Consider the following 15489-nt stretch of genomic DNA (forward strand, 5'->3'; position numbering starts at 1 on the left):
AGTGCCAGGGCCTGAGACGCAGAAGAGGTGCACCTTGGGGAAGCCCAGGACAAGCGAAGCTCGGGCCTCAAGCTGGCCGCAGCAATGCGGAGGGCGAGGCACCCCAGTCCTCCCTTGAGCTTGCCCACAGACACACCTTCACCCCACCTCCAAAACTCACCAGCTCCTGTTCAGTCAGGTGGAGGCATGATAAAGCGGGGTGCTCATACTTTGACAAGGCGGCTCTGTGCAGGGCTCTCACTCAGAGTCCAGTTTAAAAGGCAACGTGCAATAGGATGGAACTGGACCTACTGAAAATCCCCCCTGCTTGTGCTTAGGTGCACACATTTTAGGTGACCTGTCTTCTGCCCACCTAAGGTCTGAGCTTTCTTGCCACAGGCTCGACGCAGGGTTCGGAGCACCTGGAAGGAAGAGGTGGTTGCTCGCTTTGGCTCTGACTATGGGCACTGCCCTCTTCCTGGACATTGGGAAGAAATGATACAAACACTCGCATCTGCACAGCTGACATCTCTCTGGGTGTCGATCACAAAGTCAGCATGTGCACCTATAAAGTACAAGCAGGGCCATGTACTCAGTAGAAGACCAAGAATCATCTGTTCAATTAAATCTGTGCAAGAATCCACACATCCAGCAGACAGTTAGATTTTCAAAAGAAAATGCAACCTGGCTGGTGTCGCTCCATGAACTGAGCCTGCCTGTGAACCAAAGGGTCACTGGTTTGATTCTCAGTCAGGGCATATGTCTGGGTTGCAGGACAGACCCCCAGTTGGGGGTAAACAGAGGCAACCACACTTTGCTGTTTCTCTCCCTCCCTCCTCCTCTGTCTAAAAATAAAATAAAATCTTTTTAAAAAAAACAGAAAATGCATGTGTGCACATAGGCACACATGTGCACATACATATCACATGCCTGTTTTTAAATGAATATGTGTTTAAAGAAGCTGTAACCCAAGAGGCTGGGTGCTGGCTGTCATGTGGCACCTTGCGCCTCTGACTCTCAGAACAAAGGCTGTGACTCTCCAGGTAGCCCTGCTCCCTGTGGGTGGGAGCGGCTGCGGGTTCGGTGGAGGTTCGCCCTTCCACTTCCCAGCACCTGGGCCAGAGTGACACCAATTCTTAGTGATTCATCTGCTTCCCTCCTGCAGCCCAGCCTCGCCAGGCAGTGTCTCTGACCTGGGCCCATGGCCCCATGGAATGGGTGACCACTGTAACACACCCACCCAGTCCATCTGCTGCTCACTCATGGGGAGCAGGCCCAGTGCCACCGGGACCTTGCCACCCTCCAGTGGGACACACAGGCAGCGGCGAGTGAGAAGAAACAACCCCTCTTCTCCACACCTCAATTCGGCCTTTGAGACCCAACGTCCTTGGCCGTGGCTAGCCCTTACACAGTAGCCAGAAAGGACGAATGACATTCTTTACCTGCATTTACTGACCTGATTTAAGTTTTGTTCCTTTAAGAATTACTGCTTGTTTTGACTCTTCACTCCCTTTTCTATCCCTCACCCTGACACCAGGAATGTTTTTCTTTACCTTCTCCATGAATCGTAAGCCCGAGGTTAGGATACTCCTCTCTTCCAGGAAACTGGCCTGAATTTCTTCAGCCCCACCCCAACCCCCCAAAAATCCCTTCCTCCTTCAGGACTGAGGGATGGGAATACACACTAAAGCAGGGGTGTCCAACCTGCTGCCCACGGGCCACACATGGCCTAGGATGGCTATGAATGTGGCCCAACACAAAATCATAAATTCACTTTAAACATTATGAAATTTTTTTTTAATTACATGCACAATGTATTTAATGTATGGCCCAAGACAACTCTTCTCCTTCCAGTGTGGCCCAGAAATGCCAAAAGTTTGGACACCCCTGCGTGACTAAAGCACCTGAAATCACCAGGAACAGAGAGAAACAAGCATGGCCGAGGCCTGCCGCATCTACCATATTCTTAAATTTTTGGAGGACAGAAGCCACGCCCCCAGTACAGAGCTGGGACCACAGGAAGCCTGAGCACACAGGCCATCTCTGCCACAGACACATAAGAACCTGCACCCAAGACCTGTGCGTGGCAGCTGGTGCCGCCGCCCCACGTGGTGCTCTGCTGCGTGAGGGGACTTTCTGCAGGTGCCGGCTGTCTCTGAGGGTTTAGAGGGCTCATTCCAGGCCCTGCTTCTACCTCCACTGCCGAACACAGAGTTGGCAATTCCATCCTGCCATTTCCAGACGCTGAAAGGCTCTGTTGTAGAAGGCACAGAGATGTGAATTAATTTTCCAGGGGCTCACAAAGAAAGAACATATCTCTGGTACTGAGGAAACGTCCTGGGGAAAACACTGATGGAAGGGCTGGAGAAAACAAGGAAAGGAAAATCCCACTCATAATCCTGTCCCCCAAAGGAACCAGAACATAGTTTAGAGAAGCTGGTTCCTAATTTCTCCCCATTGTCAAAGCACCGTGTGGGCATCTCTGTGCAACTCACAGACATCCTTTCAGAATTTGTAAATGATTCCCCTCCTGCCTGCCCTACAGAAAAATATTCCTTTATTCCCCAACATATCTGCAAGCCAGTAAGCCATCTGTTACCTGCACATCAATCCCTAAGAGTCGTCAAAACCGACTGGCCTCACAAACCCAACCTGGAAGGGCTGTTTATTCTCAGGACTCAAACCCGCGCACAGGTGCCCCACACGAGCCCTCATTACACAGACACAAGTGTCACCTCTCCTGCAGGGTGCTGCTTCCCCTTCCTGACCCAGCAAGGAAGTTGGGACGCGAGACACCCAGAGTGGGGCCTAGGTTACAGAAGGTGCCCACGAAGACCTTTAAACTCAGTTCTCTGCTAACAACCCCGACCAAGACTACAGTGGTCTAGAAGGTCCAGCCTCTGGGGCTAAGAAGGAGCAGTTTGTAACTCCGCAGTCTCTCCCTGAAAAGCCGCTGTGAAAAATGACCTCCACATCATCCTCTCAAAGACGGAGAAGGCTGTGTTTTCTCTCTTCTCCATCACCACCGTCCATTGATTCATTCACCCATCACTGAGACAGGTCCTGAGCGGGACTCACAGAGCCGGACTCGCCCTCTTTATTCCCAAGCAGACGGCTCACAACCACTGATGAGCAAAGCCAGAGATCCCAGGGAAGCACCTCAGCACTTCTGCCACAGCAATTCCAGCTCAGCAGAATTCCCAGCGCCTTCCCCGCCCACACCACGCCCCAGCCCCTGCCAATCTGGTTCAGCAACTGTCTATTTTCAAAGAAACCCAAGCTGCCCGCTTCTGGTTCACTTCCCTCGTAACTCATCACAGGCTGTTTGTGTGATGCTGAGGGAAGCCGTCCTGAGGCCTGTCCCCTCTGAACCAGGAAGTCCCCAGTGCCAGCACTAAGTGGCACTCAAGCCCAGGGAGGCCCACCCAGCAGGGGCAGCTCCTGTGCACACAGGCCCAGCCATTTCTTGCTCCTAGAGGCCCAGCGGACCAGGCTGCAGTGCCAGGTCCTCCCAGGCACAGCGAGAGTGACAGCACCAGTGACAGGTCGGGCCTCTTACACGGCAAAGCTGTAGCTCAAATATTTATTGTATGTGTCTGGCTTTCACACGGAATCTGCAACCTGCCAGTTGCCAGTGTTTACCTTGGTAGAAATTCACGGGAAATCTTAGCCTGAACAGGCCCAGAGTTTATTTTACTGCCAGATAAACAACTTTCTTTGATAAATCATCCATGTGACAGTGTTCCTGAAAGACTAAACAAAGATTTCAAGCGCAATCTATAGGCCTTTGAGAAGCCTTCCAAAGCTAATGCATGTTTCATTGGCTGCTCTAAGCAGGCTGCGGCAGGGCAAGGGCCTGACATTTCTTTGGCCATTTGTTCTCCTTTCAAAAAAACACAGATTGGGAGCTTCTGGCTCGTTTTTGCAAAATGGGACAAAATTTACCGATATTACATGTTCAGTGGCTTCTCCACACGGCCTGTTTTCAGTTAAGGCGGGTACGTACCGAACATCACATCGTTTTGTTGGGATGTACCGAACGTCACACTTCGTTTTGCTGGGACATGAACTGAAATCTACCCTGCAGATACTGCAGAGAAAAAGCGGGAAAAGCGTAACACCCAAGGTCCAAAACTTCTCTTCAACAGACCCTAATAAACTGGGAGCAGAAAAGCTCATATAAGGAATAAGATTTCTTAAAAACACAAAAATCCAAAGAGAAAAAAACTTCGGTGGGGGTGTCCTGGAATCGGCCTATATTCAGCCCAAGCTCCCTGTGTCCTATAGCCTTAGCTGTGTAATGACACCCAGCTTTCCAATGACAAAAACTGCTAGTGCTCAGGGGTTTTCTGTCTGCTTTGGTTTGGTTTGGGTTTGGTTCAAGTTTTTCCAAATGGGCTTTTAAAAAGGCTTTTTCAGCTTAATCCTCTGTTAACCTGAGAATTAGTCAGGACAGTCCATTTCATTTCCTAAAAATTTTGCCAAACCAGACAACTTCATTAGCAGTAAGATCTTCCTACCTAAGCTAATTTCCACCCCGAGACAATTCTTTCAAGGAAGGGATACCCAACGTGGATGGAGTGGCCACCATACTCCAGGAACTGCACACACTTAATTCCGTTCTCCCCACAGTAACACACGAATCGCCACCCCCATTTTGCAAGTGAGGAGACGGGCTCAGAAGGAGCCTTCCTCGTGGTTTAGGGCCTTCCTCACGGTTGCTCAGCTTATTGGGATGGGAATTACTCCAAGCCTATGTGGCCCGAAGCCCGTGGTCTTTCTCCTCTGTTGCACTGCCTGCTTCTCTCCAGGAAAACAGAAATCAATGATTGCTGAGCTCCTTCCATGTGTTAGGCACAGACTTCAGTCCATCCCCATCCCACAAACTCTGAAAGTGGTGAGAAAGACCTCAGCCCCCTTCCCAAGGAGCTCCCTCACACTCCCTGGCAGGACGGAAGTGTGCCGGGCGTGAGAGAACATGAGGGAGGAAGGGCATGCAATCTGGACCGGCTGCCCGGTAAGTGCTGACGACCGGAGCAAACCCTGTACGGGATGCCAGGTGGAGTGGCCTGGGGAAATCAAGTGACTAACTCCTCTCTCCGAGCTCTATTTTCCTCCGTCTCTAGGATGAGCGCCCCGGACTGGCTGACCTGGGGGTCCCACCATGCTCAGCATATCTTTAGAATGACAAAGGGGTACAGATGAGCAAAACAACACTCAGAGAAATGGGCCACAGCCGCTGTGTGGGCTTCCAAACAGCCCCATTATCCGAGCTCATCCTTCGCCCCCTCTTTCTCCAACCACTCCCAGAAAAGCTTCAGAGAACAGGGGTGAACTTGAGGGCAAGTCCTCCCTGCCCCTCTTCGCCATGATAGTTTATATATACATCAAATGATAAAGAGGACATTTTGTTAAGTGAAATAAGCCAGACACTCGAGGACAAATATTGCAGGATTCCGCTGATAGGCCGCACCGAGAACAGTCACAGAGACAGTAGAAGGGCAGCTTGTCGGGTGCGGAGAGGGGGACGGGGAACGAGTGTTTGGGGACAGTTTCATTTTGGGGTGATCAAACCACCCAAAGACGGACAGCGGTGGCAGCTGACAACAATGAGGATGTACGTCATGCCACTAAACCATATACCTAAAAATGGTTAATTTTATGGTATGTACATTTCGCCACAATTCATTTTTTGAAAAGATGAGGGTGAGGCGAGGGGCAGGGCTACTTGCAATTACAGAGCTGCAGTTGGGAGGGCACATCCAAGGACGCCCAGACCACACCGTATGGCAGCTGGCCGGCCCGAAGAACCACCGCGAAGAGGGGAAAGTCCTGTGTCAGCCAATCCTGAACCCAACCGTGCCCGCCCCTACATGTGTCTTAGGACAAAGAAGAGCCACCATTCCAGCATGATGCAAGGAGCAGGGAAGGGCTGGAAATAGAATTAGGCTCAGGAAAGATTTCAGTATTTAAGCTGAGGGCAGCGTTTCTGAGATGCACCTCTCACTTCCTTGGTCAGCCATAAAGGGAGGCCTCGCCTGCCCCGAACAGGTCGCCGGGCCACTGCTGTCCCTGCGAGGAGCACCACAACGAATGTTCCGTGAGTCCAGCCTACGTGCCAGGCCCAGGATGAGGTTCTTCACACACGTCTCATCTGTCCCTCACCAAATCCTATACCTGGCTATCAGTTGTCACTTCAGGAGGAAATGATTGAGGGAAACTGCAGGCTGGAGAGGTTCTGAGATTTGCCTGGTGCTGCAGAGTATGCGTATAGTGACCCAGGGAAGACTGAACCCAGGTCCAGGGCATGCCATGCCCCATCCACGGATTCTGGGTTTCTGTGTACTTTCTCATACTCGAGTGTGCTTTCACTGGTTCAAAGATGCTAAAGAGAAGTGCTTCTCACTGAAATTGGCTTCGTCTCTTTTCCTGCCACAGGTATAGCCAAAACGGAACTAGAAGTGGAGATAGGATGTACGTCGCCCGTCAGAGGGGGAGAAAATGACTCTTTCCCCGGCTTTTCCTCACTTCCTCAATGTGACTTTGGAATGTAAAGTGCTCCTGATATGACCTCAATCCAAACTGCCAAGACCGGATTCCTCTGGCCAGGACCCCAGGTTTGGGATCTACTCAGGAACTCTCCTATCTGAGACTGTGGGTGAGCCAGCAATGACATCACGACTCACCCGGCCAACTCGAAGGACAGAAGGCGCCTAGTCCAGCTATGGTCTGTGCACTGTCCAACCCAGCCCTGTGCACAGGAGGATGAGGCTGGTACTCAGGCCACGAGCTGCACTTAAAGTGACCGAGCCTGCGTTTTCCTCAGGCAAGGTGCCACAACAACAACTTCCAAGTATTCAGCAAGCTGTGAAGGAAATCTGCATTTTAGAGATGATCCATGACAGCTGTTACCCTGGGGCGACAGTTCCTCCCATGTCACCTCAGGGTCTATTTAATTCTTTGACTGAACTAGATTTTTGAATGTTAGAGCTTTTTACATATACACTCAGTCACCCAAAACAAGACATGCAATTCTCCTTGAACTTAATAAACAAGTGGTACATAGTCACTTGGAAAGGAGCCTTCTCCTTTTCTAAAAAAAAAAGGAAGTCCAATTTCCAAATCGCTGCCATCCCGTCATTCATATTCACATCTGACAAACATTTATTTTATGCCTCCACGTCTAAGACCTTGTGCCAGAGAATATTTAAGTACAAGCAGACCTTGTTTTGTTCATTCTAAGATACAGATTATCTTTACATCTGAACATGAAATGTGTTCTTTGTCAGTGGTACAAAGCAAATGAATAGTGCTTCCCACAATTAACAGGCATCTTACATTAGGTACATTACGGTACAAGATACAGCCCCTGCTCTCAAGCAGCTTACAGATGTTGCAATTACTGTGCTGGCAGCCAGTTCTCCTCCTCCGTGGGAGGAAACTCGGGGCTTACTTTGGAAAGGCTGAACCTACTCTTTGTGGGAGATCAAACTGCCCCTCGGAGGAAAACACTGTGCCTCTGAACAGCAGCACAGCCAAGACACCTTGAACAAAGAATGAGAACAAATTAGCAAACGTGCAAGAACCTCCCAAAATATTTCTTCCAGGAAATACTTACTCCCCAACACTACTTGTGAGAGCTGACATTTTTTTCTTCTTTCCTATTTGACTCATTTTAGTGTTGCAAAGTATGGTTTTACTCTTTATGAGGAAACACATAAATGGGGGGGAAAATCCTTCCAGAAGGCAGGGAAAATTTCTGGGGGCAAAGAAATCTTTTTCCACAGTGTGAAAATACTGGGCTAAGGAAGTTGCCAAGTGAACTCTCAAGCTAAAAAAACTGGAGGAGCCAGTACAAGAGAGAGCTCTAAACTGTCTTAGCAAAAATATATCGTCATGCACGTAACTGCCAGAAAAGCTTAAGGGTGTTTGCAGATACTGGAGAAGAGAGAGGCCAGAGGCAGGGTCCTAACCTCAGAGCAATTATAAATCAGAGACAGCTATGGGCACTGAGTTGTTAACAGCAGGATTATTAGTGTCGCAGCTTGCAAACACTATATTGGCCTGTTTAAGAGAAGAGAGCAGCACCCTGTTGTCCTACAGCAGGAAAAGCAGACAGAGGACAGAAAGCAGATCAGTGCATCCCAAGTTCAGCGCAGCAGGCGGGCTGGCCGCCATGTTGGATTCACAGACTTTGCCCGTCTAACTTTTGGCTTTCCCACATCTGGTGCTTGATCCAGGCCGATCCAGCTGCATTCCTGAGCATCAGCACACAGGTGTTTCTACTGATGCTTTTCCCTGTTGGGGGAAAAATGTGTTCTGCACTGAGGGGTACAGTGCAGGGGTGGAGAAACTAATGGCCAAGCGGACCAGGCAGAGTGAAAAATGCACTGCCCCAGGAGGAGGTAACAGGCTGGGCACGCAGGAGTCCGAAGATGAGCTGGCAGCGGGGCCAGCGTGCGTGCTGACCCAGAAGGAATGCACTGCTTGCTCCCGGGGCTCACAGAGAGCCATCCAACAACCTGATGTCTTCCTGTCGGGGATGTCAGGGCCACTTAATGCAAAGTTTGATCCCTGAAGTGGGGAGTAAAGCTTTCTTTCTCTTTTCTGTTGTGTGTCAGCTTACACTGCTGAATTTCTTTGTTTCCTAACTAAATCCCATCAGTGTAGCTGACTGCTTCCCTTACTTGAAATGAACTAAGCTAGGGAACAAGTTTCTCAACAAGGCTGCATTCTCCGGGGTGCCAAAAAGGGCAGAGCTAAGCTCAGCCCCTGCAAGGAGAGGGGAGACCCCTATTTATTGTCGTAGAAGAACATTACAAACAAAAAAAAAATCAAAAAGTCTCTCCTGCATCCAGATCGGAGAAGCCTGGCAGGGACCATACCCCTGCTGGCTACAGAAATGCCTCCAGGGCAAAGACCAGAGCTTGTTTGTCTTCTCCTCAATGAACGCTAAGAGTAAAAGAATGCCAGCCGAGAAAGTCAGATTCCTTACTCATGGAATAAGTGAACTTGAGAGGATGACCCATAGGGTCCAGGAGGAAGTCAAAATTTCTATGAACCCAAGAAGAAAATAATCTCGGAGCGAGAGGAACACAGTTCCAAAACAGTTAATCACTCAGACTCACCAAAACCTGATTGATTGGTTATTAAAATAAGATATAGCCTAGAAACTGTGAGCAGGTGCTTGCTGACTTCGCTGGCGCCTACTGTAGTGAGGAAAAGAAGTCCATCCAGGAAAGTTACCTGAGCACCCTCCAGTCCCTTACCCGGCACCCTGAGGTCAACCTTCCAAATTCAAATCCTTCCCCAAGGCGTGCCTCTTCAGCTCATGTCCAGGGAGTATCTCCAGTCTAACTAGTTGCCACAAGGCCCCGGCTACCGGAATTGTGGTGGGTAACTGGGGGAGATAGAAGAGACCTGACGACAAGTTCAGGCTGGTGTGTTCCAGACAACAATCTGAGCATAAGTGTGGACTGATTATCTCCCCACGGCTCCTGGGCATTAACTTTGGTCTTGAGTTCCAACAGCCCTCTCTTCAGCCAGTGAGTTATAAAACGACTCCAGTTTCTAGGAAATGAGTGATTAGTGTTTGTTCAGGATTTTAAAATTTTTCCAATTAAATTTTGGCTTATTCTAGGTTAAGTATTTTTGAATATGGCATCTAGCGCAATGCTTCGCACGCAAGAAACACTGAATGAAGACATGCCTGAATCAATGAATAATCAGGTGCATTGAATTTCAGCTCCGCAATAGGAAGACATCGCATGCCAGTGACCTCCACATACTGGACACACTCAGTTCCGGAGTTCCCGTCACACTTCCCCCAGGAGCTGGCCCGACAGAAATCATTTGAGCTTATACATCAGCTAATACATTACCCTGCAAAGATTAATATGACTCCCTAGATTTGATGAAATGTGGGGGGTCCAATTTCGAACAGCAAGTGTGGAAGACTTACAATATCTAAAGAGGATCGATGAAATCTATGAGCCTTCCTAAGGATCCCTCAGGGAACGCAGCCACACCTGAGCAGATTCTCCCTGCCCCAACCATGCAGCAAAAGGCTTCTCATCGGGATCTGAGGTTTTATTTACGACCTTTTCCTTCACACCCAAAGGAGTCTCTAGGAAGGAATTACAACCCCGTCTGTGGAGGAAGAGCTTGCAGCTGAGGCAGTGTGGGGCTGTGCACCCCTACACCAGGCTTCCTGACAGGCGACCCACCAGGCTCAGCCTGGCGTTCGATGCCTCCTGCCCAAACAAGAGTGTGGACTTGGAGAAGCCACTGCCACTTCGGTAGGATGGAGGGTAACCAGAGCCCTCCACCATAATTTTATTTGAGTTCATTTAAAAGGACAGCAAGAAAAAGTGCCCAGAGCTCTCCACCATAATTTTATTTGAGTTCATTTAAAAGGACAGCAAGAAAAAGTGCGTGACAAACACAAGCAGAAAAATGCGGAACAGACCAAGTCTTCGTTGGGGTCCCGCAGTCCTCCACCAAGAGCGAGGGAGGTGGGCAGAGACACCTCGTGCGGAAACAAAGCGTACAGAACACATCCATCCTCAAGAGGCTCTCTGTGGCGAAGGGTCTGAGTTCTCCCACACGTCTTCAGCCATGACGGCAGACGCCCTGAGAGCATATCTGTCAAATGTACAAATTCCTTGAACTCGCGTGTGCACGTACATATGTGTGCAGCTCATTCATCTGTGGCACCCTGCCAGTACAAGGCCTTTTGTGTGCTTTATGTTTGGTTAATGAAAACGCAGAGAAGACAGCTCTAAGTGGACATAAAGACTTGCATTACCTACCATTCTGCTTTACCTGGTAAGAATTCAGTGCATCATCCAGCCTCAGGGACACAATGCAGACACCATGAGAAAGGCCCTGTTCAGCATCAATCAGGCTGAACCTGTCCTTCAGCAAACCAGGCCTGGTCTGAACTTCACAGCATCCATATAAAATACAGGCAGGCGCGAGGGAGTCGGCCCTTCCAAGGGACGTGGTTAACAAGTACTTTTCCCAGAGGAGAGACCCTCAGCGTGACTGGAGCACAGGTCTTCTGTGGCGCAGACTGTAAGGGACCATCCCTGACAGGGCCACCTGAGACTGGCTCCCCAGGCCACATCCAGCCCTGCCCCCAAGGCTCTAAGTGCTGATTTGAAATTCCCCTTTAACGCTGAGTGATTTGGGGAAAAGGGGGAGAACTTCCAATACTGTGGGGATGTCCATTTTCTTTGCCCAGAAAGACCTGCTAGGGGCCCCTCCTCTGACTCCCGCCTCCCAGGGAAGGCACCGCCCCTCAGCCATTTCAGATCCTGGGCAGGATGGTGCTGACACCTAGGGGTGGGTGGAGAAAGAGCCAGTGTGGAGGGAAGGCCGGCCCGAGCTGCCCGCTGTACCTCCCCCGGGAGTGTCCAAGGAGTGGTGCTTTCCCCTATTTCCTGTCCACCTGCCCCCAAGTCTACAGCCCTCACCCCGAGACAAGGTCCCCAAAACCCTGTCCAGTAACCTGCCACACAGAAGGACAAGAACAAAGTTTGACTTTAGCCTCACGGAGATGCATCGACAGGCTCTGTTCAGCAGGCACGTGGGCCGGGAGAACCAGGGAATGCCAGGCCTCACCAAGGAGACCGGGGGCGCTCTCTTACCAAACTCGCTCGCACAGAGATGTTCGATTATGGCTTCAGACTTCAATTCGTTGTCACACGGGGGACAGACAGTTGTGCCTAGGAAGGGAAGGAGGAGAAAAAGGAGCAGTGAGTTAGGGGACGAGGGGGTGCAGGAAGGAGCTCTCCTGGGAGAGATGGGCCCACAACCAGAATGGAAGTAGCTGAGGGTCCTCTGGAATTTCTGAAGGGCAACCTGAGAGTCAAAAGGAAGGGTCCTAAAGCCCAGGACCTAAAGCTATAGAAACAGACATATGATTCCTTGGAAAGTTGAGGGCTAGAGCTGTAGAATATGCCACAGCCACTTCAAGCAACATCGGGGTCTGGGTGGGAGTGAGTTCTCCGACCGTGGCTTGACGGGGTATGGTGGCGGGTCCCCAGGGAAAGTTAATTTATAAACCAAACACATCTATTCCAGTTGTTTGCTTCCTGTTCTTTCTCCCCTCCCTTTTAAATATCCTCCCATCTGACTCCTGCCCCCTTCCCACTCCCAACCCCCCAACAAGACAGCAGACCAATCTGACGGGTTCTCAGGGAGCCAAGAAAGAAAATTCAGCCAGACTCATGAACTGTAACCGTAGGCCCCGAATACCCACCCCTCTCCAAAAGGACTATTGCTAGCGAGAGCTGCCAAATGCGAGGGCAGGGCTGGATGGGAGAGATGATCTGCAGGCACTTTCATGGTACTGCGAAGTGCTTTAAAGAGGAAATGTGTGTGTGGACGGCAAGAAGGCCACTGATAGGTGGCTAAGCCCAAGGGGGAAGAGGCACCTGAGGGCAGGGAGGGAGGCCTCCTCCAAGCCAAAATGCTACTGATCCTGAAGGGATCCCGGGAGATGAAGTGCCTCTTTGGAAGGGCAGGAAGGAAGTGGTACAGTGACTCCCAGGAAGAGTGCAGATGGCTTATCACCATCATCAGCATCACCATTACCATTTCTCAACATCGCCACCATTGTCACCACCTTTCAAACAACTTGGAGTTTGAGCCATGATCCAGGAAAGCGTTAGCATGTTCTAAGGGCACTCCATCCTTGGCACAGCACTCAAATCCATGCCAGGCTGGAGCTAAGGAGCAGAGGAAAGTCATCTGAAAGAAGTATGGTGTACTGAGCGACCTCTGCTGAAATATAAGGCTCTTGGTCCTCCTTCTTCCCTTCCCCATCCATGACTTCTGGGATAGCATCTCCTCCTTTATGAGCTCCGCTGTGGCTCAGGGAGGTGGGCAAAGCCTCCTGAAATGAAGAATAAGCAGGGACCTACAAGCCCCCTGAAGCCAATGCTGCTCCCAGGACACAGCTGGTCCAGAGCTGGCCACACAGCCGCCACTTGAAGCAGAGTCCTTACATGGCCCAGCAGAGACCACATGCCTCAGTCTTTGTTGACAGATTCCTCTCCCACCTCTATCCCCAGGGCCAAACGCTGTCCACATTCTCAGTGCAACAAGCAGCACAGCCACACTCCAAGCAGAAGACTGTGGTGTGGGACTGTGTTTTGGCCCAGATGTTGGAAATTTGCTTTTCACCCAAAAGCAAATTTGAAACTGGTAGTGTTTCCAACAAAGGAAAAAACTTGCCCAGAGTTTTACATATGGTTCTTGCTTCCATGGGGAGAAAAACAGGGAAAGCAAGTCCCGCAATATGGGAAGGACCATGTGACTTCTGGTAGGAGAGCCCACTGTATTTGGGGGTTTTCCCTGCATACGCTATTTTTTAAAAAGTGGAAGCTATCACGCTGCAAGGTTCTATGAATATAATCTTGACCAGACAAGGGGCAGGGCGACGGCCACCACAGTATCAGTGCCAGGTCTCCATCTGCTCTGTGTGTCTCATCTAGACACTCTGGGCTCCCCGAGGGCTCTCTGTACCCCACAGAGGCCTTTCCCTCAGGGGGCACCTCCATCAGTGCCTCTCCGGGCACGGGAGCTCCTGGAGGTGAGGTCTGCGTGTTCTCCACGTGGCTTCCCCCCACCTTGCTTTCCTTCTGGCCGACTCTGGAGCAGCAGCAGCTCCATCCAGGACGGGGAGGAATGTGTAATGCAATATTAATCTGCGCCCCCTCCGATTGTCCTTGGGGCCCCACGGGCTGCCTCCGCAGGAGAAATCCACCCAGTCCTGGGCCTGAGAGGTGGAACTGAATCGGCTGGTTTAAAGCATATTCAAAATAATATTGAAAGCAAAGGAACCAAAAACTAAAATGTTTTGTGTTTTATTAACATTTAAAGGGGAGTAGAACACAAAAGTCCAACACCGGAATCAGGATTAAGCGAATTTTTAAAAATCAACTTGAACACATACACAGAGCACCTTCTCTCCCTCCATCCCTCTCCTTCTCTCTCTCTCTCTCACACACACACACACACACACACACAGGGCAGGTCTTCTCAGGCCAGCTCCTGGCTACAGGGGAAAGAGACTCTATGGAAGGCTCTCAGGCATAATGAGGGCACTGTGGCCTCAGCAATCTGTGGCTAAAGCAGCCAGGCTGATTTCATGCACAACATGTCTAAACAACAACAAAACTAAAGGTATGTGCTTGTTCATACAACCTCAGTAGTAAAACCTGGCAGTGAGGGAGGAGGAACAACACCTTATCAGAGGGCACAGGTCTAATGGAAGGGCCAGACTCAGAAATTACTCTCCTGGAGAAGAACCACTGCCTTTCCCATAACAGATGCCTGATGTGGCTTGGACAATGACCTTTACAGGGAAAGGTGTCTTTTGCCTCCTTTCTCATTATTATTTTTAATAACAGGTGGCCACAAAGGGCTGTGCGGAATCCCACAACTGTATATGCCTAGATGTAAACAGAAACCAGCCAGATCATGCAAATATCTGATGCTGCTGCTTTGAGAAATGTTTTAATTTTGAAGAATAAAATGAAGAATAAAAATAGTGCATGTACTTATCGTCATCCAAAAGTACCAGTCTTTACTCAGCAGCCACCAGCCATAAGGGTGGTCCACCTCAACTTGCCCCTGACACTCCCCCCCCAAACACACAGCCCTCCCACCTCTGGGGAAATTTCGTGGGGCTCCCCTCCCACGGAGTGGCTGTCGTCCTGTGCGGGGAGCAGATGCCCGCTCAAGGCAGGGCCTCACACCAAAATGAGGGTGAGCCGGCTCCCTGGTCACACACCTGACCGGTCCTTTCACAGCCTCTCTCTCTGCTCAGCAGCTGGTCTGGGGTGGAGACTGCCTGTGCACTCCTGGGATGGAGGGAAGAGGATGGTGCAAAGGCACAGACCAGAGGCACCAGGCAAGTGGAACCACAGCCAATTTCAGCTGGGGAGATTCTTACTTCTTCATAGGTAGGCACCCCAGCTAGTCCCCCGATCTTCCCCTCAGAAGATATTCCCCCAACAGGTCTCCGTGTCCACCAACCAACTGTCCCAGAAAGACAAGTGGCCTCTCCTGGCAGGTCTGGGCTGGGCTAATCCCCCAGTGGCCAGCAGAGGAAGGGGAGAAGGGAAATCCTAGGGGCTGCAGGGGATGGCTCCACACCAAAGAACACAAAGTGCTTTGTTTGCTCTAGGTAATTGCTCAGCTCTTGCTCTCAAAGGGCTGCACTTCTCCAAGGTTAACCCTCCCTGTGCACATACCCAGGAAGCGGGAGAGCAGAAGTGCCCAGACCTGGCCACTGCAGGCAAGCTGCTGTCTTCCCCTCTCTGCCGGGCAGCACCCATGCCACCCAGCATCAATCACTTTAAACCCATCTTCTCCATTCCTAGGATTAGCAAGTGCATTCAAAGTTTGGGGTGCCCCTTTCCTCACATCTACCCCCACCTTCACTCTGAGGGAACACACCCTTTGGTGGACAAGTCTTTTTGGCATCACATAAAGATG

The 15489-nt window shown here is 50.5% G+C and overlaps 1 protein-coding gene across 1 annotated transcript in view; it reads right to left on the reverse strand.

The window, feature by feature from the left end:
* The window catches only part of SFRP1 (secreted frizzled related protein 1), a 38857-nt gene that overhangs the window by 21443 nt on the left and 1925 nt on the right, over positions 1-15489 (reverse strand). Inside the window, exon 2 of the mRNA XM_037055428.1 lies at positions 11631-11708. Coding sequence (XP_036911323.1) covers positions 11631-11708 — 78 coding nt within the window. The remainder of the gene's footprint in view (positions 1-11630; positions 11709-15489) is intronic.

Source organism: Sturnira hondurensis, unplaced genomic scaffold, assembly GCF_014824575.4.
Source record: "Sturnira hondurensis isolate 20B ecotype Veracruz unplaced genomic scaffold, ASM1482457v3 Scaffold0008640, whole genome shotgun sequence".
Classification (NCBI taxonomy): domain Eukaryota; kingdom Metazoa; phylum Chordata; class Mammalia; order Chiroptera; family Phyllostomidae; genus Sturnira; species Sturnira hondurensis.